Source organism: Vanacampus margaritifer, chromosome 2 (assembly GCF_051991255.1).
Source record: "Vanacampus margaritifer isolate UIUO_Vmar chromosome 2, RoL_Vmar_1.0, whole genome shotgun sequence".
In the NCBI taxonomy this organism is placed as follows: domain Eukaryota; kingdom Metazoa; phylum Chordata; class Actinopteri; order Syngnathiformes; family Syngnathidae; genus Vanacampus; species Vanacampus margaritifer.
In genome coordinates this window covers 2,542,588-2,567,248 of record NC_135433.1, presented here as the reverse complement: position 1 = coordinate 2,567,248, position 24,661 = coordinate 2,542,588, and the positions used below count along the sequence as shown (strand labels likewise).

Genomic DNA, 24,661 nt, shown 5'->3' with positions numbered 1-24,661 from the left:
ACCAAAATTAAAAATAAATGAATAAATGACTAAACGTGAAAATAAAAACACATAAAAAAATTCAACAATTAAATCCCCCCCCACCCCAAAATTTTTTTTTAAATGAAAAATATATTTATTTATTTTTTAAATGTTTTTTATTTTTACTTTACGGTGTATATATATATATATATATATATATATATATATATATATATATATATATATATATATATATATTTTTTTTTTTTTTCCACTTATGGTATATTTATTTTTTAATTCTATATTTTTATTTTCACCTTTAGTCATTTATTCATTTATAATGTTGCCAGTTTGGGGCCTCCATAACTAGTACCACCAATAAAGAGCTAGATGCAAACTAGTAGAATTTTGTCAAAACTAATAGCACACAGCTGCCTTACTAGTAACTTGCAATTGTCCTACTAGTGAGGACAAACTAGTACATGGACCTTAAGCTGGACATTAAATCCTATAAAAACAATTTGTTTCCCCATCTGTATTGAAAAATAGGTTCGTTTTTCCTCTTTAATGTTCTCCCGCCACATACACACACGACAATGTGCCTTTTAACTGCTATAAAGTTCTGTAAAAACAAAAAGGTAGTCCAAAAGCCACTTGTACAGATTCCGCAAATACCTTTGTTAAAAAAACAAAACAAAAAGCACTCCACCTTTGAGAGGCTTGTGACCACAAAGTCGTTTTAATGCCGCCTCACCACGCCGCCCGCGTCCACACTTTCGCGGCTGCGCCTCGCTGGAGGAACGCCCGTTTTTCCTCGCTACTCCCGCTTGGAGAATCTGCTACACAGCGGCAAAGATCAAACATGATGAACGACAGGTTGCTCAGAGTCCAGTGCAACATTTTGGCCCCCCGCGAAGGAAGACTGCGTGAGGCGGACGTTGGGAGTTTTTGAGGGTGTGACGACGTGCAGGAGGAAAATGACCACCGTTGAAAAGCGTTTGCTTTTGCTTGTCTGGATCGTTTCAAGGTGTCCTTCGTCCTTCCTGTCTTTAACAGCTAAGGTTCAGGTCATTTCCAGGAAGTCGGAAATGTTCCATGGGAATTTGCAACATTAACATTGGCTCTTAAAATAGGGAACTTAATGGCATTTTTTTGGTGGGGACTTGATGCAAGTGCCATGATTTAACTCCCAAATTAAAAAAATGCAAATAGTAGTTTTTTTTGCAGGGAAAACAAAACAAAACTGTCAAAACACCCCGCAAATTCTTTTTTTTTTAAATCCAGTTTTTTTCCCCCCTTCTGCATAGTTGGGGTAATCAGGATATTAGCATAATCCTGACTACAAGCACCAGTTTTTTTTTTAATGATGTAATGTTCACACTCCCACCAGGCATCATGTCAGTGTAATTGAACTAAGGCTGCATCTAACAATTATTATAGTCACCAATAGTTTTTTGTATGAAACTTTTAATTTATATTAATCTTTGTTTTCATTTTTAATCCATTTATTCTACATTAAATGTTAAATTGGCAGTGAAAAAAAAAAGAGAACAAATGATTCTGTTACGTAAGTTGTTATTTTGAAAACACGCTCTGCTTTCAGGGAGGACTACAGAAATCAGAATGTTTACTGTTGGTAGGCTGAAACTGCAAGGATTTTAATCATTTTAATTTAGGTTATTAAATGATTAATTGATCATCAAAATAATAGTTTTTAAATCAAAATTTGCGCAATTGAAATGTGTACAACACCCTCTATAATGGGACAATATTAGTCCTTCAATATGCATTTGTTGATTTTTTTTTTAAATATGACAATGCAATGAGTCTGTTGAATATGTAGCCATCAAATATTTCAATATCCTACTGAAAATTCTGGAATTGTGTATTCAGGCAAATGATACTTTGACTTAATACAGCTGACTTTAAAATAAACAACCAATTGGTTTACTTTTTTTATATACTGGTAATCAACAGATTTTATTTCTTAAATCCACACTGTGCATAGCAGCAAACTCCTCTACGATTATTTTCAGTGGGCCAATTTCAAACAAATATCATTTTAAACTTAGCATTTCTTGTGCCAAAACCAAAAAATATGGTAAATACCATAAAGTCTTTAACCGCCTTTATGCAACTTCACTTGAGTAGCTAGCATTTTAGCTATTTCATGACTGTGCGTTTATGATGTTAGACCAGCTAATTACAAATATTCTTTATACTAGTAATTAGGGGTGTTAATAAAAAAAAAAATTAAAAAAAATAAAAAAATAAAATAGATTCGGCAATATATCGCGATATTACAGCACACAATTCTCGTATCGACTCATATGCAGCCAAATAGATTTTTAAAGATCAATTATTGATGGAAATATTCAACAAAATGTCTTACTTAGGGTTAGGTTTTACACTTTAAGCATGGAAGAATGTTATATTAATGGAACATTAAGCCTAATTATTGTTCCCAATGCGGTTCAAACATGAAACAGATTCTAACCTGTTTGTTAAATGCAGTGTCTTAGTTATTAGCCTGAATTTTCAGATAAATACATTTTCATACAAATTTTACAGTGTACAAGTTTACTAATGAGTATTTTATAAATTTAAGTTATCAAAAAAAAAAAAATTATAATAAATAAATCGCAACAAATTGAGTTATCAATTTGTATCAAGATCAATCTGTATCGAATTGAATCGTGATACAGATCGAATCGCAAGGTATTAGGCAATTCACACCCCTACTAGTAGTACAAGTTTTGGAAGTGTGATAGGCTCCAAAAAATTAAAAACTCAAGAGGCTGCAGTTAAAAAGGCAAACTATATTAATGTTGATGCTGTACTTTTCAGTTAGTGTTTGGATGACATTTGTTAGCTAATCCTTTAAGAGTTGTTACTAAGGAAAAGCCAAAAGGAAAAGAAGAGCTCAGGAAATTTGGAGAATTTTCTCAAACCCAAACTTTAGTTGGTGAGAAACAAATTTGTCATTCCGCTAAAAATAATTCCAATTAAAGATCTCGGGTCACCCGTTTACGTGCTCCATTCAGTTGAATATGCGGTGTGACAAACTCTGATCATCACCAGGCTAGCACAGTAGCTGCGATTGTTTTTGCTGCCCATAAAAGCTGGGTAAAAGGTCAGATGTGCCTTTCGCAGCATTAACACCAGGAAGGTGGCTTGTCCTGATGGGAGTTCTGGGCCGGGTGCTGAAAGACTTCACCTCTATCTACAACATCTCGCCGTCCTGCTTGCTGGTCCCTGCCTGCTTTAAAGCAGCTACGATTGTTCCTTCTTCCAAAACAGTCCAATGTCACATGTCTGAATGACTACAGACATGCAGCTCTCACCTCCACCCCTGCCAAATACCTGGAAAGACTGGTCATCAAACACATCAAAGCTGCCCTACCGCCTTCACTGGACCCGCACCAATTTGCATACGGAGCGAACCGGTCAACTGAGGGCGCCATTGCCACGGTGCTGCACGTACTTTTACAGCACAAAAACAACTATGCACGGCTTCTCTTTGCGGACTATAGCTCGGCCTTTAACACCATCCGGCCGTTCAAACTCTGGTCCAAGCTCCACCAAATGGGACTCAACACCACCCTGTGCAATTGGACTGTGGACTTTTTAACCAAGAGCGTCAGAGCGAGCAAAAACACCTCCTCCACCCTCGTCATCAACACCGGGGCCCCGCAAGGGTGTGTTCTGAGCCCTCTGCTCTACACCCTGTACACTCACGACTGCTCCGCCTCCTCTCAGCCCAACCTCGTCGTCAAGTATGCCGACGACACCACCGTGCTCGGACTCATCTCCAACGACGATGAGACAAGCTACAGGAGAGAGGTGCGACATCTGACGTCACGGTGCCACAACAACAACTTGGCTTTTTCAAAGAGATTGTGGTGGATTTTCGTAGGAATAAAACTAATCAAGCATCAACCTCTCTCTATAGGCAACAGTGTGGTGGAGAGGGTGAGAAGTTTCAAATTCCTGGGGGAGGGGGGGGGGGGTGTAACAGTGACTGAGGACTTGTCCATATTTCCACAGTGGTGGGCAAGGCACCACAACGCCTCTATTTGAGGAACGCTCAAATTCCCAGATCTGTGATGGTCAACTTTTACAACTGTGCCACCAGACACGTTCTAACATATGGATTCCGAGTGTGGTTCTCCAGCTGCACTAAGGCGGACTAGCAGGCTCTCAAGCGGGTGGTGAAAACTGCTGGGAGAATCATTGGAACGACTCTCCCTGAGATTAGTACCATGTACTCTGCTCGATGTTTGAGTAGAGTGCGCAACATCCTACGGGACCAGCACCATCCGGCTCACCGCCTTTTCCAGCTGCTGCCCTCAGGGAGAAGGTACAGATCCATACGGGCCAGAAGACCAAGACTGGCCAACAGTTTGTATCCACAGGCTGTGAGGCTACTGAACTCGGCAACATCCAACAACAACAACTGAACCGGTTTGCATTGTTGCAGAATGTCACGACTCCCTTTTTCCATTTACTTCTTACTCAATGTTTGATGACCATATTTGATGAAACGATCCGGTTTTGCACTGATACCATTCTCAGGTATCTGAATATTTCTGCTCTACACTTTATTAATGACAAGACCTTATGTTGCTGCTTAGACTTTGTTGTACTATGTCCTATACTGTGTCGAATGTTTACACTGGGTTATTTTATGGGATTTTGCACTCTAACTCTGCTATATGGATGCTCCAAACAAAGTTTTGTTGTTCCTTTGTGACAATGAGAATAAATATTCTGAATCTGGAAAATATTTTCTTACATATGGAAGACCTGACTTGTTGCACTTTTGGACAATTCATAATCATTTGAACAATTGTTGAATTAGAATTATGAACATATTTTCATCTCATCCTTGCTGATTTTAATGTTTGGGTAACACTTAAGTGACTAACATGTGCTAAAATTTACTTTGGAATTTAATATTTGTGGAGCTTTTATCATGTCCTTGACATTTAAGAATTGCGTCGGAGAACTTTGATTAGACTATCATGAGACAGGCCCGTTATACGCGACTGACGTGTTGTCGTAATAGTAATTCAATTATAGGGCACATTTGTTCACATACACTGCACAAAAAAACACTTTTCTGGCCAATGTGTGGTTTTAGAGTTAAGAGTTTTTAATAATCACATTAAAAGCACACTGGAGAAAAACCTTTTGCCTGCTCAGTTTGTGGTCAAAGATTCTCTTGGGACGTTTGAACATACACACAAGAACACACACTGGTGAGAAACCTTTTGCCTGCTTAATTGAAATGACTATTGCGACAACACATCAGAAGGCTCAAACAAACTTGCCTCATAATGGGCTAATCCCAACTCGTCTTTCCTATCAGCGGTTGAAAAAAATCAAACAAAAAAACGCTTGGTTGAACTCCACCAGCCAATCATGAAATGACGCCTGGTGGGAGTGTGAACAGTGGATGTTTGAGCCAGGATTATGCTTAAACAATTTTCACCCCCACAATTTAAGAGGATGATCTGGAATTTTGACCATTTCATTTTCTGCAAATAAAGCCTTTAATTGACAACCACAGTCATCATTTCAATGACTTTTTTGTGTGTCAAAACAAAATATGAGGTACAAACAGTAATGCCCTCACATGTGGGCAAGGCGAGCTATCTACTGGTCTGGAAATTAAGATCAGTTTCTCCAATGTTGCCAATAATGTTTGACTACAATGAACAGGATTTTGATTTGATAAACTGACATCATTTGGAGCATTTATTTGCAGAAAATGGACCCCCCCCAAAAAAGGGGGAAAAAAAGGTCAAAGTGTTTCCAGAGCTGTATTTTGCATGGATGACTGCTTATGACAATACATAATTGTTTATTGATGCTTGAATACTTTACCTTTCCATTAAATTACCCTCAATTTTCATGCAAAATTTCCAATTTGGAATATATATATTAAAAAACATATTTTAAATTCCCATGGAAATTTACCGTAGCTTTCCAGAAATTCTGCACCCATTTGCAACCCTACTCAGAGCACACGTTTCTACAAGGCCAGATGGTCCACGGAGGTACGTCAGCTTCAGCAGTTTTGTCTCAAAAGCATGTCCGCTGCAGACAGGAGGACGGGGGACAGCTCCGCCTATAAAAAGGGAGAGAGACAGGAAATTGACGTACATTTGCAGAGAGCAGAAAAAGAAAAAAAAAAAACACTGTGACGGTGAATGCCTCATCTAGACAAACATGGCGCAGGCGAGGGCCGTCAACTTGGGGGTGAGTCACTGCCTCAAAAGATTAACACGCTGCATCTGCTCAGCACTGCAGCCATGACAAACAAACCCCTGCTGGCAGTAGATGCCACAGTGTGAAAAAACAGACAACTTCACTAGAAGTTTGGAAAAAGGATTGCTACAGTAACTGAATCTATTAGTGATAGGCAGATATGGTTTTTCAGGGCTGATACAGATTAGTAGGCAAGGAGGCTGGCAATTGATATTTGGAGGTAATATTCATTTGCGGTAAGAGAAAATATTAGCATCAAATTACAAAATAAAAAAAACAAAAAAAAAACTGTAAATGCCATTAAGCATGTTAAAACCCTTCAAAATAACTTTTATGCTTTTTCTTTTTCTCAGTTTCGTTTAAAATTTCAAACAAAAACGTTTTCTATAGTAAATAGTTTTCCAAAATTTGAACAAAGGAAACGTTAAACTTTGACTTTTGTTTTAATTTTAACAAAAGCAAAAAAGTGCAGGGAATTTCCAGTTTCAGCAGCATCTCATAAAGGCAAGTGAAATTTTTCTACATAAGTTTGATGAAATTAACCCAGTTTTAAATTCATCATAAGCTGGTATCGCAGAGATGAATGTGTCAGTGTTCGTAAATGGTTTCAAAAGATGTTAAAAATGTATTTGCGAGGTCATGTTTGTAAATGAGAATAAATTCTCAAACATTTTACCTGTTTAAATAAATCTGTGAACACCTTTGTGAATTTGGGGTTTTCATCAGGGTTCATAAAATGTTGCAAACATTTGCCGCTCAGAGAGATACCAACTTTGTCGGCATCCAGATGTGAGGGGAAAAAAAAGGCAGATGCTGATATTTGTCAAAATGTCAAATACTGGCATGTCCCTAGACTCTATCATTCATTCTTGCATCACTCACTAAGAGAATAAACAGGAGATTTCAACTATTTCACTCCAATGATCATCACAAGAAATGTAAGGTTCGTCACCAATGGAAAAATTAATGCTGTTCGAAATTTGCAGTTGATTACATTCAACCTTCAGCTGCTGTGAGTGACATGCAGGCTGCGATCTGGAGATTATTATAAGCAAACACTTGGCCCAAATTTTTTTAAAATTCTGCACACTGTAGCTGCCAAACCTGTGCTCCGATTCAGCTCAAATTTAAGCAAGTTCCATTAAAATCTAAATCTGTTTTGTTAAAATGTTCTGATTATTTGGCATGGAATGACCCTGAAACAAAATGTTCAAAAATTAAATAAAAATGTGTAACAATTGCACACAAAACCCCCCAGTAAGGATTAAAATGGCATTCTGAGCTGAACGGTGCTGCTCTTCATGACGGCCCCTAGACATCCATGACTCAAACAAACTACAGCAAATCCCGTCATGATGGAAACCGTCCGATGTGTTTTCCTGCAGTTAGGCGATGAGTCACTGTAGCGCTTGCTGAATATCAATAACAGCTTCTCTCAACCTTGGCTGAATGCCCCTTTTACTCCCCATCTGCATGACAATGCGTTTGTCTCGACTCGTGCTCCGGCAGGAATGCTTCTTCCTTCAACTGAAACATTTTGACCGTTTCAAAGAAGCCTGCGGAGCTGGCACCCACTTTCTTTGGAAGCGCTTTTCACTCACCGGGTGGGCTGCTGCCAACAGAGACTGAAGAGGAGAAGGGGGGGGCGTCATTGCTGCTTGCAGGTGGAGAGCTTGCGGATCTTGCTGGCCGTGGAGACCCCCTTGCGCGAGGGGTTGGATGAGGACGAAGACCGCCGTTCGGTTTTGGCCTTGCTGTTCAGGGAAGCCGCTTCTGTCCCGTTCACGCAAACGGGCTTGGCCATTGGTGGGCTGTAGTCCGCGTGCCCCAGATCGTGGTCTTCTTCGGCCACTTGTCCTAAAAAGTTGGAGATGAGGGAAAAAACTGATTTTAGACATGACATTTAAGACCTAGAAGTGTTTTCATATAAATATTAACTTACTGATAGACTACAGCATAACTGAACATGTTTGAGAACTTATTCTCATTTACAAACATGACATGGACATTTTTTTTCTTGTCGCAAATACATTTTTAACATCTTTTGAAAACATTTACGAACACTGACTCATTCGTCTCTGAGATACCAGCTTAAGATAAATTTAAAACTGGGTTAATTTCATCAAACTTATGTAGTCAAATTTCACTTGCCTTTATGAGATGCTGCTGGAAATTCCCTGCACTTTTTGCTTTTGTTAAAATTAAAACAAAAGTCAAAGTTTAACATTTCCTTTGTTAAAATTTTGGAAAACTATTTACTATAGAAAACGTTCTTGTTTGAATTTTTCAACAAAACTGTAATATCTGTATGTTTAAATTAAAAGAAAAAACATAAAAGTTAACTGTTAACTCATTCAAACCCAAAAACGAATAAATACTTTTTTTTTTATACTTATCCCTTCACTCCCAAAAACATTTATGTTTTTTTTTAATGCTAGAGCACACAGAAGGCTTTGATGCAGCTTCTGACATGAAGAGGTCGCTTAAAGCAATGGTAGTTATTATAAAAGTGGCCATCAGGTGGCAGCAGAGTACAAGAGAACAATCAGGGCCATGTTGCGACAAGCTTTTCCCCCAGTGTTGTGAATATTGATGAAGCTATACTCTAATACTAATTGCTGCACAACGGAAACAGCTACAAATATACTGTTATTTTTCCTGATGAAAGAAGAGACTCTAATCTTTCTTTTGGTAGGTTCTATGTTTTTATAGCAACAGAACACAATATTCTTTGGGCCTTTCAAAATCAGCCAAAATCCAGTAAAACAGCCGGATTGCTTCAGTAAAAATGTAGTATGAGTGTAATGAAAATTGCACATGTGAATATGAGTATGAATTAATTAATTAATGTACATATGCTACTGGCAAATACTGGAATGTACGTAAATGCCAAAGTGCAGTTGTACACACGAACTGGTTTATTCATTTTATTTCATTGAAATATATTAACCTATTATTTTATCTATTGAAATAAGTCAAAACATAAGGGGTAGGACCAGATAAGTTTTTAACTTCTTCCTACTCCCTTTTGAACATGTAAACCCTTTTCTTTCTTTCTATTCTTGTTTTTTCTTTTATACTTGTAATGTGTTTTATATTCTTCTATGTTTATATGTTCAATAAACCAACCAAACCAAAATGGCTGCGAGTGGATGAGCTAAAGGATCAAAATCTTGAAAAATGATGTTACATGGGGAAACCCCCACACAAAAAGGAACAAAACAAAGCAGAACTACTGGTCACACTCAAAGAATGAAGTCATGTACTACTGCTAGGATGCATTATCTGTTCAACGGAAACATCATCATACAAGATGCTCTGGACTGGACGTGCAGCATCGCTTTGCACACGTGGGAGTGAATCCTGGAAAACCATTCACACTCCCAACACCAGAAGCATCTCCACTGGACTATTTATAGAACACTTCATTCACACTCAGCAGCTCCAATTGGACCTAAGTGGGGCACCACTTCGAGATGCCCGGCCAACACAGACTGCATTTATCATTTCAGGCTGTTGCCTAGCAACTGATGTGTCGTGAATTATGCAGAAAATAAGGGAGGAAGACTCTGGGATGTGGTCAATATAGTCATTATCTTAGCGCAGGGAGCACGTGTTGATGACATGCTGCCACCTAGTGGCTTGGAGCGTCCTTGCTTGTTAATCGCACATCAAGTTCACCGCTAACTTGACTTGAGTGACTCAAGTTACAAGTTTAGAGTTATGAGCCGTTACACGGTCAACTGTGTTCAGAGTAAATAAAATGGAGCAATTTGGTACTATAATGCCCTCACATGTGGGCAAGGAGGGCCAGTCCCCAACCCACTTTCAGCCTTTCAGAGATTAATTTGACAATTAATTAACAAATCATTTGGGGATATCAAAAGAGCTTGTTTATTCCTTTAAAAAAGTGAAACAAGCTTGTTTATTGCCAATATTGTCACATTTTCTTATTATATACCACTGAGATTTTAGATACATTATCTGCCTACTTGTATTATTTTTAAGAAATGCATTTAAGCACCACGTATATTAATATGTAGCAATAGATGATGTTGAATTATTTTGTATTTATTTTTCTCTCTCTCTGGTGTTTATTAAAAATATATGCCAGCAACAGAAAGACTGAAATTAAAATGAAAAGATTTAAAATAATTTTTTTAGAACATACATGATCATTAAGCACAGCTTACATGTTCAAAGGGAGTAGGAAGAAGTAAAAAAAAATCAAGAGGCCTACCTCCTTTACAAGAAAAACAAAATCACACACAAAATAAAAACTGTAGCTGCCATCCGTTTTGTGTTGATTAGGGGCAGACATTACAAGTTTTACTTCTTTCTGCCCCCTTTCATTTTTCTTGGAATAAGTTAAATCAAAGAAATCTCGCCCTGTAGATTTTGATCGATAATCTGACATCAGTAGCGATTCTGCCGGCTTAAACGGCACATTTGAGTGAGCCTGGTTTATTTAAAAGTGATAAGCCTGCGTCAGGCTGTCAGCATCGATGCGTGCGAGTCATTTTTATCTATTCAACTGCCTTTGAGAAGTAGTCCAATGGCTCTCGCTGTCTTGCTTGCTGCAGGCTAGCTAGCAACTAGCGGCTAACGCTGGAGATGCTAATGGTGGAACTGGCGATTTAAATTATATCAGGACAACGTTGTGATGTTGACGTCTTTGGCAAAAGTTCGGAAGACACCACAACCGGAGTGACTTAATTAAAATAAAGAAATAAATAAAGTCAGCGATCTGCCGGGAACAACTTTTTTGAAGCCACACCACTGGCTGCGTGTTCCGTCATAGCATGAACAATTATTGCTTTTAGCTCGACTAGTTTCGCCGACCGTCTCTACATATGAAAAACTTCTGGAAATTAGTTAGTTTGTTACATAAAATATGTTGGAATGCAGTATGGCTTTTTCTATGCATCTACGTACTGGTAAAAATCAGAATAATTTTTTTTTTAATTAAATAAATAAATACATTGTAAAAAAAATAATTAAAATAAATTAAAGTTTTTAAGTACGTAAGGGTTTTGGGTCATTTTGCAAGGGTAATAAAAAAAAAATCGTATTCACGGGATTTTACAGTACAACGCTGTCGAGTACCTTTATCATACAACGAGAACAGATCATCAATATTGTGGTGAAAGCTTGGCTGTGAAGATCCCTGAAGAGCACACAAACCTGGCACTGTGAAATCCTGAGTGTAGATGATCTCGTCCTCGCCGTCATAAAGTTCGTCATCGTCCTCTTCAGTGTAGCCGTGGAGATCCTCCAAGTAGGGCACCACTGTCATACTGCGCCACGGGTCCCTGCTCTCTGCGCTGGCGGGGATGGGCACGGGGAGCTCCGTTGGAGGGTGTTTCTTACGAACCCAGCTGGCAGGAACACGTCGAAGCAGCATATGCGCGAATGCATTAAACTGGGATTGTACTGCAGAGAGTATAGAATGGAGCCATAGAATACGACAAAAGTACTTACTTGTGTTGTCTTATGTTTTGTATGGAAAACCTCTTTGCGGGGTCATACTCAAGCATTCCTGAAAACAAAAGAAGGGAACACTTGAGGCACAACCTCAAAATTAGGGATAGGCCTGGACGATTACCGGTGCCGATATTGGGCATTTTGACAAATATCGGTATCTGCCTTTTTATTTTATTTTATTTTATTTTATTTTTTTTAAATATGACGGCCGATATAAGGTAAATCTAAAACCATTTTAATCTCAGGGATCTATTTATTTAAAATTTTCAGAGAAAAGAGATGCTTCTGACCCTGGGAAGCTTCTCAACCATTTGTTTTTGTTTGACATTAAAACAAAGAAATGTGAACGTTTAAGATTTCAGGTAATTTAAAATTTTGGAAAAAAATATTTACTGTAGAAAACTATATAGAGCTATGGTATTTAGTTTCCATTTACTTTAAGACGTACTGATTATACTTGGGAGCTCCCTAAACGCTTTGTTAGAAATTTAAAAGGATAGCATTCGTCTAAGATTTATAAAAAATTCTACATTTTGAAAAGTCTGTAAAATGGTTCAATAAACATGCTTAAAGACATTACAACAGAGTCAAAACTGGCATTTGTATTTTAAAACATTTTGACACCAAAATCCCCCCCTCCCCTTTTTTTTTTTTTTTTTTACTGAAAATTAATATCGGATTAAAATACTGGTTATTGGCCTCCATGACAACTAATAATCGGTATCAGATCTGAAAAAACACATCAGTCCATCTCTACTCAAAACAACTTACTGCCGATGTGACTGAAAGGGGACAGGTGCAAAAAAATTAATAATATAAAAAATGAAGAGCTGCCGACTGATGGCGAGATTGTCAAGGTGGAAGCAGACTGAAACAGAAGTCATGGGAGAGAAATAATGGGCTGTCGCTATAAAGCACTTTTAAAAAGCAATTCATCAAATAATTGGAACAATATTTTGCAGCAAGGTTCATTGAAACATCTGTTTAGTGTGTCATTAACCAATTTTAGTATTGTTTAACTCATTCACTCCCAGACATTTTCACTGAAGCAACCCCCTTTGCTCCCAGCTGTTTTACTGGATTTTGAGTGATTTTGCAAGACCAACAGAATATTGTGTTCTATTGCTATAAAACATTTAACCTACCAAAAGAAAGATTTGTTTCTTTTTTTCATCAGGAAAGGAAAAAAAAAGTATATTTTTTATCCGTTACGCAACAATTAGCATTAGAATATATCCAAGTTTCATCATTATTCACAAATCTGTTTAAAACGGTGGGGAAAAGAGCTTTTTCAACATGGCCCTGATTGAGCTCTTTTGCTCTGCTGCCCATTTTTGTAGTAACTACCATTTCTTCAACCGTTTTCTACAGCTGAGAGGCTGCATCAAAGCCTTCTGTATGCTCTAGCATTAAAAAAAATGTCTTTGGGGACACTTAAAACATTTTAAAAATAAACGTATTTATACGTTTTTGGGAGCAAAGGAGTTAACGATTAAGCAAATAAGCGATGTCAAATGAGGGACTGATGAGAACTATTTCTGGGTACTGATTAATGCGAACGGCTACTAGTTTGATACATTTCCATTCAAATTTGAGTTGCATAATTTTAAGAACTGGCGGAAACCGAAGACTTCCTGTATCCATTTGCTGCCCAAAAATAGTTTGAGAGTGCAGAAAATGAAGAGATTTCAATCAAACAATTCATGGGGGTGGGGTTATTGTTAAGGCAAACTAAACCACTGTGACGGACAAACACACACATTTTTGGCTTTCATGAGGGAAAAGCAAAATGTCAGCATGATGAGACAGCAGTGATGTGTTGCAGACACAAACCTAATAATAATGCACCGCTGGTCTTATTTTAGACAATGTCATATTTACGGGCCAGCTATGTCTGATAGGATGCATCATCACACGCAGACGTCAAACACAGAGTGAGGGGTGGAAGCCTGAAGACTCATGATACTTTGACGCTTGCAGCTTTTTCGCACCTATTCAGTGATGAGCTGTAAATTCAACAGCAGCCGCTGATCAAAACAAGCCATTGAACACGATGTCCTTTCATTGGCAGAATTAAACTCTCCCCACATGGAGGCATTCGTGTCCATAAAAAGGAAACACTGCAGACAGGCCACTGTATTTTTTTAACATAAGAAAGCGCACAGATTCAGCTTCACATCTTGATGTCTTCGCCTCAGTTTTGCCGGCATTTTGTTTTTCAGCATTTCACAGGCAGTTAGTTTTGCCTTGACATGAAGCCAATACGAGGTTCACCATAAAAGACTCTTGACTTCTTTTGCTTTAACGAGCGTCTTTGCAGCAGCCTGCCGGAGTGTTTAGTATTCGGCTGTCGGCTCCAGATCAATAGAAACGACGTCAGCAGCTGAAGGGATTTCTAGTGTGTGCGTGTGTGGCGGGTGGGGGAGAGACCCAATGACTTGAAATGTCATAGCGCCACCAGCTGGACACACTGATAAAGGACATAGGTGCATCATCACTGCAGTGTGCCTTTTCTTCTATTTCTGGCACAATTCCACAATTATTTTGGTTATCATTGCAGCACAATAATCAATACTATATTATCACCTGGGATTTGTATATGCTTTTCTGGATAACTCATCTTTACTTGTCAAATTTAACATAAATGTCGTTTCTCTCGTTATCTTTAGATATGTTGGTTGTGTATGCAAGCTATATAATGTTTTTCACGTTAATGTAATTTCCTAGTGAGTAACACGGAACAGAATGGCAAAAAACAGGCAAAGGTAGGTTGTGGGTACGAATAAGGAGTATAACTTTTAACTATTGTGCAATCTAGTTAGTAATTTTTAAATGTTAGACAAGCCCACATTTTCAAAAGCCACGCACACAATTAAAATAGTAAAAGCACAATTTTACAGTTGTCATGAGCCTTAGAATAGCACACCAACTTCAACTTTTTTTTTGGGGGGGGGGGGGGGTTATATCAGATGTAAATGAGTCATTACTCACTCCCACCCCGTGTATGAATTTCTTCATTGAAATTAATGTAGCGTTAGTGACAGCCATCATTCCGTCATCCTTTTTGTTTCATTCATAAAATGCATACATGCAAATGTGGGATTTAATCGAATCGTCTTGTGTTTGAACCCAACTTTTCCAAAAACTTCTAAAAACAGATTATGGTGTTAACACATTTCTTTTTACAAGTCTCATTTCAACCGATTTTATTGCAATTGTTCAGTTTTCTTTAATGCGTATGAATGTACTGAGCACTTTTACATCAGTGAGCATTTGTGGACGTAGCGGACACTTGGCTGAGCACAAATAGCTCGATATTGACAAAATCTGAAATCTTGCCTCCAGATACATATTTGGCAAATGGCAGTACAAAGTTTTATATAATTTTTTTATCGTTTCACACTTGAGACCCACTATTTGCATAACTAAAAAGTCCGTTTTCCTTAACTGTTTGTTATGCCACTCAAAGAAGAAGAAATTACCCCTCACTATCCGCCACGACTATAGACTTGAGCACTCTAAAAATTAGCGCCACTGCCACCAACTGTAGTGGATGTACACTATTCCAGTACGGGGGGAGGGGGTGGAATAAAAAAATTCAAATTATTTGAGGGTCTCACGCTCTGTTTGAGAAAGACTGCCTTAAAGGGATACTTGACTCATTTAGCCCTTTCCAGCAGTAAGAAGTTCATATTTTGTCTAATCTGATAACGTCATTTTTTTTCCATGTATAAATAATACCTTTAAAAACACATTTTACCACCTGCTGTCAACTAAAAATGACATGTATGCTCAGGGCTCAGGTCACCAATCATGGCTCAGTTTGCAAATGTTACATGACCAAACCTAGAAAACAGGTAACTGTTTATTGCTGAAGATTGCTAAAAGATGTCAAGTAAGGGTTTGTCCCTTTAAAGTCACGGTGCAATCCATGAAAGCAATAGGACGACATGATAGTCAAACCTACTGCATCTTACACTTGTAAGCCCATCACAAACAAACATTCTCTAGATTAAACACTTACCTTGCAGTAGGTCTGAGAGGAGAGGTCCGCAATCTTCAGGAATAGTAAATTCTCCTTTTCCAATGTTCTCAAATAGCTTATAGATGTTGTCCCCCTCAAACGGATAAAGACTTGTAGTAATGTTGTATCTGAATGGAAAGAAACACCAAGGCAATCACTGCTATAACTCGGGGCTGCATTTTAAACCATGCAAAAGGGTGATCAACCCCGTGACTTCTCACAGTGTTACGCCCGCCGACCAAATGTCCACTTTAAACCCTGAAAAGGTGTCCAGGCCGTTGGCGATCTCCGGAGGCTGGAAGGCCGGCGAGCCCTGACTGGTGCGACATGTGTCGTCCTCTGCAAATGGGTGCAGGGCCTAAAGACAAAAAGTCAAGCGGCACACATTGCATCTTCATCCATTTGGATGATTTTCTTGAAATGTGATCGATTGGTATGTGCAAGCTTACCTCAGCCACTCCCAGATCAGAGATTTTAAGTGCCCCATCTGTGGTCAACAGCAGATTGCCTGGTTTGATGTCCTTATGAACAATTCCCTGGCTGTGCAAATATTCAAGGCCATCTAAGAGTTGGCAAAAGTACCTGCGGAAAAGTGAGAACAACAATTAAAATCATGTCATTGTCAACAGAATATGGTTCAAACCTTAAGGGTGGACTAGTATTCCGAGACAAGTGATTACACATTCACGCCATCAACCGGCAGCTATTTGAAAAGTATAAGCGCAGCAGTTTAGGATCTAAATTTAAACCGGGAGGTATAGTTGCAGAGAAGGCAAGTTTAAAAATAGAATAAATTGGGGGGGTCGAGAAGAGCGAGGGGAAACGACAAAGACATACCCGTGAGCTTGAAATATAGGAAACCTTTTTTCCGGGACGCTGTCCAGCATTTCTTGCATCCCGCACACGCAATACTCCATCACCATATACGTAAGTCACACGTCAAGGGCATTCCAAAGTCCAAACAAATACACTCACTGGTCACAATATAATTAGGGCAAACTAGAGGCGAAGCAAATGTTGACATACTGTCAAGAGATTTATTGACTCAAAAATAATTATGTTGGTTGTAGTTTGCATTGGTACACAAACTGCACGTGTGTTTGCAGTAGTGCTGGGCAATAAATCAAATTGGATTGTCTTTTTTTTTTATCGAATTGTTTACAATTTGCTACATCTTGAAATCGAGTTTTGTCTTCTGGATTATTGAAAGATGTTTTTATGTTCTGTTAAATCCAAATGTTATTGCAAGTTGTAATTTTGCACAAGTGGCAGAAATCTGGATTGGTGGTTTTCAAGACATGTTTACACCAACTGCCAACTAAATTGGTGTCATTTAAGCGCCGAATTAAAATCAGTATACAGTATTGTCTGAGCATTTTGCACAGGAATTAGTTTTGAATACATGAAACCTTTAAAATTATAATAGTCCTGAATGACTGAATAAAAAAAAAATAAAAAAATCATCATCAACAGAGATATTTTTTGGCCACATTGCCCAGCCCTAGTTTGTAGCAATTTGAAAGAAATTGAACATTGGTTGATCTTTTACATCAGAGGTCCCCAACCCTGGTCGTCAGGGACCGGTATCCAGCCTGTTTTCCATGCCTCCCACAGCCAACACAGGTGGAGATCGTTATCAGCCTTCTCCAGAGATTGCTGATTAACTGATGATATGAATCACCTGTGTTGGCTGTGGGAGGCATGGAAAACAGGCTGGATACCGCTCCCTGAGGACCAGGGTTGGGGACCTCTGTTTTACATGACTATTAATAATTGAAATGAGATATTTATAAAAGACAAAAGCAACTAAAACCACTTGAGGATATATTTTCTGCTTCTCCTCATTGTAGAGGACATCCACCAACTGAATTACATTCTTGTGTTGGAGTCTTCGTAGCAGCTGAATCTCCCTGTGAGAAAGACAAAAACAACATGGAAATGTTTAATCGGCGGGTTTTAGCTTAACATTTAGCAGGCTTTTATGCACCCTTAAAATCGCCGTGCCAAAATTCCAGGGAAGCTCAACATTCATCACTGAGCTGTGAGGACTTACAAATAATACAGTGAACCCCCCCCACCCCCACCGCCGCTATTCGCAGGAGCTGGGGACCAGCCTTGCTTATAATAGACCAAAATCTGCAAATGATTTACGTCCCCTGTAAAAGGGATTTGTAATTGCACGTAGATGCCAAAAGATGGTGACAAAGCACTTACCGTAAAATGGAGAAGATCATAAAGCACCAACACCATACATCTAGCATATCACGAATATGTTACATAAAAAAAAGTATTTTGGATCGCTAAATTATTCAACCAAACCCCCTTTCACATGAGGCTCATCAATAGTGTTAGCTAGCTGGAGCAACCTCTTTACCGTCATCACCTGCTTTAATATAAAAGGCAAAATGTCCACAACAAACAGCATAACAAAAAGTGTGCCTTGTCTTGGTGAGCTGACACAAACTGCTGGCCCAGGTCCTTCACTTTGTCTCACTCAAATTAAAAGTAAAGGTCGGCAACCTGCTGCACGAGTAAAAAGGGACTGCCATCAACTATGTAGTCACACATGCTACGGCCAATTTAGCCAATAGCATCTTCTACCTTGTAATCAATGATAAATCACTCCCACCTACACACTAGCATGCTAGTTAAATAAAAATGGTAGCACGCCACAAACTGACGTGATATCACAACTGGGCAAACGAGTGATGCCACAAATGATTTTAAGTTTGTAAAGGAGCCGTCAACCCAAAAGAAACATTTTGACAATAATATGTTCTATGTAGCCCCGCTGGTCTAAATATGGTATTCTGGTTCATATTGCGTTAGTGGAATATGAGTTAAGCAGCAAAATCCAGCCGTTTGTATCCATCTCAGGGGGCGGCAAGTGGCAAAATGGCCGCCCCCCTGAGAAGGACAAAAATGGCTGGCTTTTGCTTTATAACTCATATTCCACAAATGCAATATTAATCAGAATGTCATGTTTAGAGTTAGACATCACATATAACATATTATTGGCAAGAAATGTTTAAGATTGACTTCCACTTTAAACTCATTGCATTCTATCATGATGCATTCAAGGATCACGTACAACACAGCACATGTCAATTCCAGGTGAACCCACCCACCCACTATCAATTAATTAAACCCAACACCACCAAAATTTCAACAAATGGCGACAAAATAATACGTTTATTGTAGAGAATAGAGATAGACTGATGTTTTTTTTTTTTTAAAGTTTGATACGATACCGGTTATTAGCAGGCGAGAGACTGAAACCTGATATTTATTGAAGGGAAAATTAGGGAGAGAAAAAAAAAGTCCTTGTTGAAATTTCTTTAAATATTAATTAAAAAAACTTTGCAGTTTTTCAAAATGTTTGTTATTTTATTTATTTATCTCTGACAATAGACGTCTGTTTTAGAATTCTAACAAAAAGTTGTGGGAGCTCCCAGGGTTATCAGCATGTCTTCAAATGTAAACGAAAATTTAAACAAGTAAAAAGCTACCTAAATTTTCTACAGTACCGTAAATCAAGTTTTCCATCACTTTGTTTTAATTTCAAACAAAAGCAATAAGGTGTATAGAGTTCCCAAGATCAGGAGCATATTTTAGAAAGTTAACTGGAAATATACATAAATACTTCCCTAAAGTAAAACCATTTTAAATTGATATCTATTGGGCCGTCAGATTATTATTATTATTATTTTTTAAAGTCTGATGCCGATATTTGTCAAAATCTTGAACATTGGTGCTGATAATCTGCCTGGCCGATAATCAGTCCATCCCCGATTCCCTACATTGGCCTTCGCACAAAAAACTGGATGGATGAGATTTTCAGCGAATAACAACGAGCAGGTTCCAACAACAGCAAAAATCTGCGACTGCTGGAACTGCAACAATGCAGGTTTGCCAAGACATCTCGGACTGACAAAAAGCTGATGGACGTGCACTGTCTGAAGTTTATCTGATGGAAGGTGCATATGTGCATACAAGCGCCGTCATTCCCAAACAAAGGCGTGTCTTGAATGTTGCCATGGAAACGGCATCGCACCGTCAACAGCACTGAGAGCAATGGGGGACACCGCAACATGCACAAGCCTCGACAGGCTCCGGGATCCTGCTCGTGGCTCGCACCAAATACAACAGACGTACTCTTTGACCACGCCATCTTGGAGACTTTCTTGCCTTTGTGAACTCGTGCAACTGCTCCCTAATGAGTCCTCTATAATTAGCGCAGACTGCAGTAATATTTAATGATGTACGGTGTGATTAAAATCCTCTGCAAGAAAATAGGAAATTCAGAAATGCTGAATAGGACAGAGGAGAAGGTGAAGGAAGACAAATGATTAACACCGTAAAAAAAACGAGAATACCCCCCAAAAATGACCATTGAAAAGCAGTTTCTTTTTCTGCATAGGTTGAATAATATGAATGAATAAAGATTTAAAACATAACGATAAAGTATAAATGATTTTAAATACAGGTGAAACGAAACATATGCTCCAAAGTATTTTTAAAATCATGTTCTATTGGTAAACGTTGGAGAACCCTGGAGAACCCAAGAACCCTTTTCTTCTTTGGAAAATTATGAATTATACATTAAATGACTGCTATAAATTCACTGAACACCAAAATATATGTTTTTTTCAATTTTAACCCTTTATTCCCTAATTTAGGATTAGAGCGAAATTTGACCCTTTTGGGATTTAGGGGTATCATTTCGAAAAATCTGAATAACAAAAACTGTCAGTAAACTATTTAGAATTTAAGAAAATAATCAATCAAATACACAGCTACATTGAACAATATAATTCTTTTGTTTTATTTGTTGCATTTTAGAACTGGATTTTGAATGTACAAACACACTTTGGCCAATGGAAACAAGAACACAGGGACGAAATCACTGCTGGAAAAAAAAAAAAAAGGTCTTTGTTATTTGAGTAGCAGAATTTGTAGGGGCCAAATTTGACCCCGTGGGTTCTCCAGGGTTAAACAAATATGAATATATTTTTTTTGTTATTAAGCCACCTAATTTGGGATATTTTATTTATTTATTATCATTTTCTTTCTTTTTTTTATATACAAAAAAAAAAGAGTGTTATTCAGGGGATTTTACAAGTACTAATTCAGGCAATGACAAACACTTTTAGGGGGACATTTGATTACCGGTGTTTTCTTGTCAGGGGCCTGTCCTTGTTTCAGTAGGATGCAGTCACACAATATGGCGTCCCTCTGGAGACACTTAACTACCGTCGACAGTTGAAAGTGATGGTGACAGCTGCTCTGGCGGTGGTAACAACCGGATCATAATCACAGTTACCATGTCAGGATTACGACCTCGGACCCAACCAGCCGTAAAACGGCGCAGGGTACTATTTCTGTCTGTGCTATGTGACGCAAGTGCAATAGCTGAGACTTTGTGGCCAATATGCAGCCACTGATACGTCTTCTGCTGATGAACAATCGTGAAAACAAGAACAAAAAAAATACATTCAAGTGAACCTTAAACATTTCTTGGCAATAATATGTTATATGTGACCTCACTAGTCTAAACATGACATTCTGATTAATATTACATTTGTGGAATATGAGTTATGAAGCAAAATCCAGCCAATTTTATCCATCTATGGGGGGCGGCGGCCATTTTGCCACTTGCTGTCGACTGAAAATGACATCAATGTTGTTCAGGCAACGAGCAGCCACAGCTCACCTGTTTTCTGAAGCTGAGCTGTGATTGGTTGTTAACTGAGACCTGAGCAACTGTCATGTCATCTTCAGTCGACAGCAGGTGGCAAAATGGCCGCCCTCTGAGATGGATAAAAATGGCTGGACTTTGCTGCTTAACTCATATTCCACTAATGCAATATTAATCAGAATACCATATTTAGAATAGTGGGGCTGCATAGAACATATTACTGTTAAAAAAAATTAAGTGTGTTTTGTTATGTGGTCTCGCTACATAGCAGATTTTCACCAGGTGGATCTGGAATGTATTCCCTGTGGTAAACGCGGTTCACTGAAATCTTTTCACAACACATATTTGAAAACATTTTTTTTATAGCAACTCTGCCAGGGCAGGGGGATTGTTTTCAAATATCCGATCGCGGATATTTGAAAACAATCCCCCTGCGCCCTGGCGGAGTTGCTAAAAAACGAATGCATGATTGTAACTACAATCTATGCCAGCGGACATCTTCTGGATTTTCACGTGTATTCTGATATGGAAACTTCTCAAATATGGTCCATATTTTAGGTAAATAAGCAGCACACAACATCAGGGTTCTCTTTTGTTAATTAGCGGTGGTAGGCTATATTACATTTGTTAATATTGATAGTTGTCGCAATAATAGATGCACTATTTATTGTGGGACGCAAGTTCTGCTTTTCAATAGACACATTACACTTTATTCTCTTTCTAAGAGTAAAATGACTCCAATTCTTTTACAGATGTCCTCCTTGCTCACTAACTTATTTCCCCTACAAAGTGTTAGTGGATGAGTGGATATTTGTTACGCAGTCCTACAAAGTATATTTAAGCACTATGCGTGCACAAACAAGATGAAAGGACACTCACTTTTTCACATTGGCTTCTCCATTGGGAATCCTCCTCAATTTCTTCTTCTTCAGAATCTTGACAGCCCTGCGGCAGAGGGTTTCAGAGTCCAGCATCTCTTTCACTTTGCCATACGACCCCTCCCCCAGCAGATCCCCCATCAAGTACTTTCCTATCAACTTCGCCCTCTTCCTGCGCGGCTGATAGATCACCTCGGTAGAGTCGATACGGTGAATAAACGTGTCCATCTCCATCAGTTCATTTTCATTCAGGTAGTTCAGGTGATGTATCTCCCCGGTACTCATGACTGATCCACAGACTGAGCCTCGTGTGCAAACGACTTGGGAACAATCTCTTCCTGGTGGCGGAGAGTAATCCACTGTTCTTGACCCGAAAATGAGAGGCAATAAAGATAAATACTGTACGTGGGAGAGGGAGAACTCAGGCAGGGGTGAGGATCAGTCCAGATTTGTAAACATGACTGTTCTTTTTAATCAAAAGCTGCACACTGAGGTGAAAATGTTATTAGGTCCACTGTCTTAGTTTTTCATTGCGTGACTTTTGTTTGAGGCAAATGCAATTCAACACAATGTATTTGTGTTTTTTTTCCAACCCTCAGCTCTATATGAATTAATACACTTCACCCTTATGCCCTGGTTTAAGGCCATGGAGCTCATTTCTGTCAAGGATCCATGTTGCATGACAGTCTGCCTCAGGACACATGCATGTAAACCTGGACTGCATCCAAATAAACACTTCCACTGCTAACTTGATACAGCACTATCAGCTGGGCTTCTGTAGGGACGCGAAGCCTTCCAAAAATGTGCTCCTCCAGGATTCAGGTGTCCTCCATTCCACCGTGGTTCCGGCTGCCTGGAAAACAACGGTCATTTAAACATTAATGAAACTGCACAGTTCTGAACTAAGTTGTCTCTATTGAGAGACAACCATGACATCAGGTGGACCGTTATGAGGGGTCCTGCAGGAATCGGTCCTGGCATAATTATGTAATTATTAATAATAACATACTTGTGCATTTAATGAAGCAATGACAATGTATTATGCTCAACTAATAGCTAGCCAGAATGCTAACGTCGCCCATCTGCTTGAATGAACTAGCTTGCCGTATTACATTGTTAACATTAGTTTGCGTTCAGCAAAACACGTAGCTTGGTCCACAAACTTCCCGAACACATAAACTCCTATGAAGTGCAAAAAAACCGAGCATGAATTGGGATGCGTGAAACGTCGTCACACAAGTAAAGCTAGCGATGACATGCAAGCATTAGCTAGCCATCATTCACACTACAAACGTCAAGACAAGCGCTTCCCATTTACCGGTGATGTTGGGAGAAAAGTCAAACGAAACTGTCGGTGTGCGTATCTTTATCCTAAACCGGAGCAGTAGCTGAACATGCCCTGACGACCACAGCATCATCCAGATAAATCCAGCTAACGCAAGCTAACCGGGGTTGCGTTCAAGTCCCAATGTAAACTGCTAGCTAGCTAGTTCATCGCCAAGTCCTCCGGCGTGGAAAACTCACCAAAATCCCGCGTGTATCTTTGCTCAGCCGCAGGCCTTATTCGTTTCTCGCGTGTCCGTCCTCAGAATAATAAAACTGCGCTTCGAGCCAAGTTTCATCTGATTTCATATTTTTCGGACTCTTCGTATTACTCTGCCAGTCAGGTTGTCGCCATCTTGTTTACCTCCCTCCTTAACTCAAGTCAACTCGCACTGACAGTCAGCGCGTTACTGCGTCAAATCAAAGTTTGCAAAGATGCAAAGTCCAAGAGCGGCCAGCAAGCTGGCTGACAAAACATCATTTTCAAATAGCAACATTATGGCTTTGTCGGAAACGTTAAGGAAGCGCGTCTCCTCAATGTTGGCATGCGGTCATTTGCAAATCATGAGCCGGTTTCATTCATCGCTGGAAAACACGAGCCACCTTGCAGGGACAACGCTTAGAAATATTTACTTTTTTCCTCCTCACACTAATAAGCAAAGCATGTGTGAGAGCTTTACAGTGTGGTTAAGTCGTCACTTAATAATGCCTTGTCCAATTCTAGAGTGACGTTTGCTTGGCTGAGGGTTTCAGAGTTATAATTATCTTGAGTAAGCCCCCTTGGGGAATGGGGTGAAGGTCCGATTTCACTTATCTGTCACCCTTCTCACGAGTGGGCTCCTCCGAACAGCAATCCCCCATGTTCAGAACCGGAGGGGGGTGGGGGGCGGTAGTATTGTTAATAGTTATTGTGCATGGGTAAACTATAAACGCCTGGACAGCTTTAGTGCCTACTTATCACACACACATCTCAGACAACTCCAGTCAATATTGTAAAATGTACTGTAATTAAAGCAGACA

At 39.0% G+C, this 24,661-nt stretch overlaps 1 protein-coding gene across 1 annotated transcript; it reads right to left on the bottom strand.

The window, feature by feature from the left end:
• Nucleotides 1–218: 218 nt before the first annotated feature.
• stk11 (serine/threonine kinase 11) lies at nt 219–23,992 on the bottom strand. The gene is made up of 11 exons (XM_077556121.1): nt 23,843–23,992; nt 22,320–23,171; nt 17,569–17,652; nt 16,580–16,669; nt 16,192–16,324; nt 15,964–16,100; nt 15,743–15,870; nt 11,716–11,773; nt 11,419–11,612; nt 7,836–8,091; nt 219–6,094 (listed from the first exon to the last, which is right to left on the bottom strand). Exons 2-10 carry the CDS (start codon nt 22,601–22,603, stop codon nt 7,883–7,885), a joined length of 1,317 nt encoding a protein of 438 aa, XP_077412247.1. The 5' UTR covers nt 22,604–23,171; nt 23,843–23,992; the 3' UTR covers nt 219–6,094; nt 7,836–7,882.
• Nucleotides 23,993–24,661: the final 669 nt, after the last annotated feature.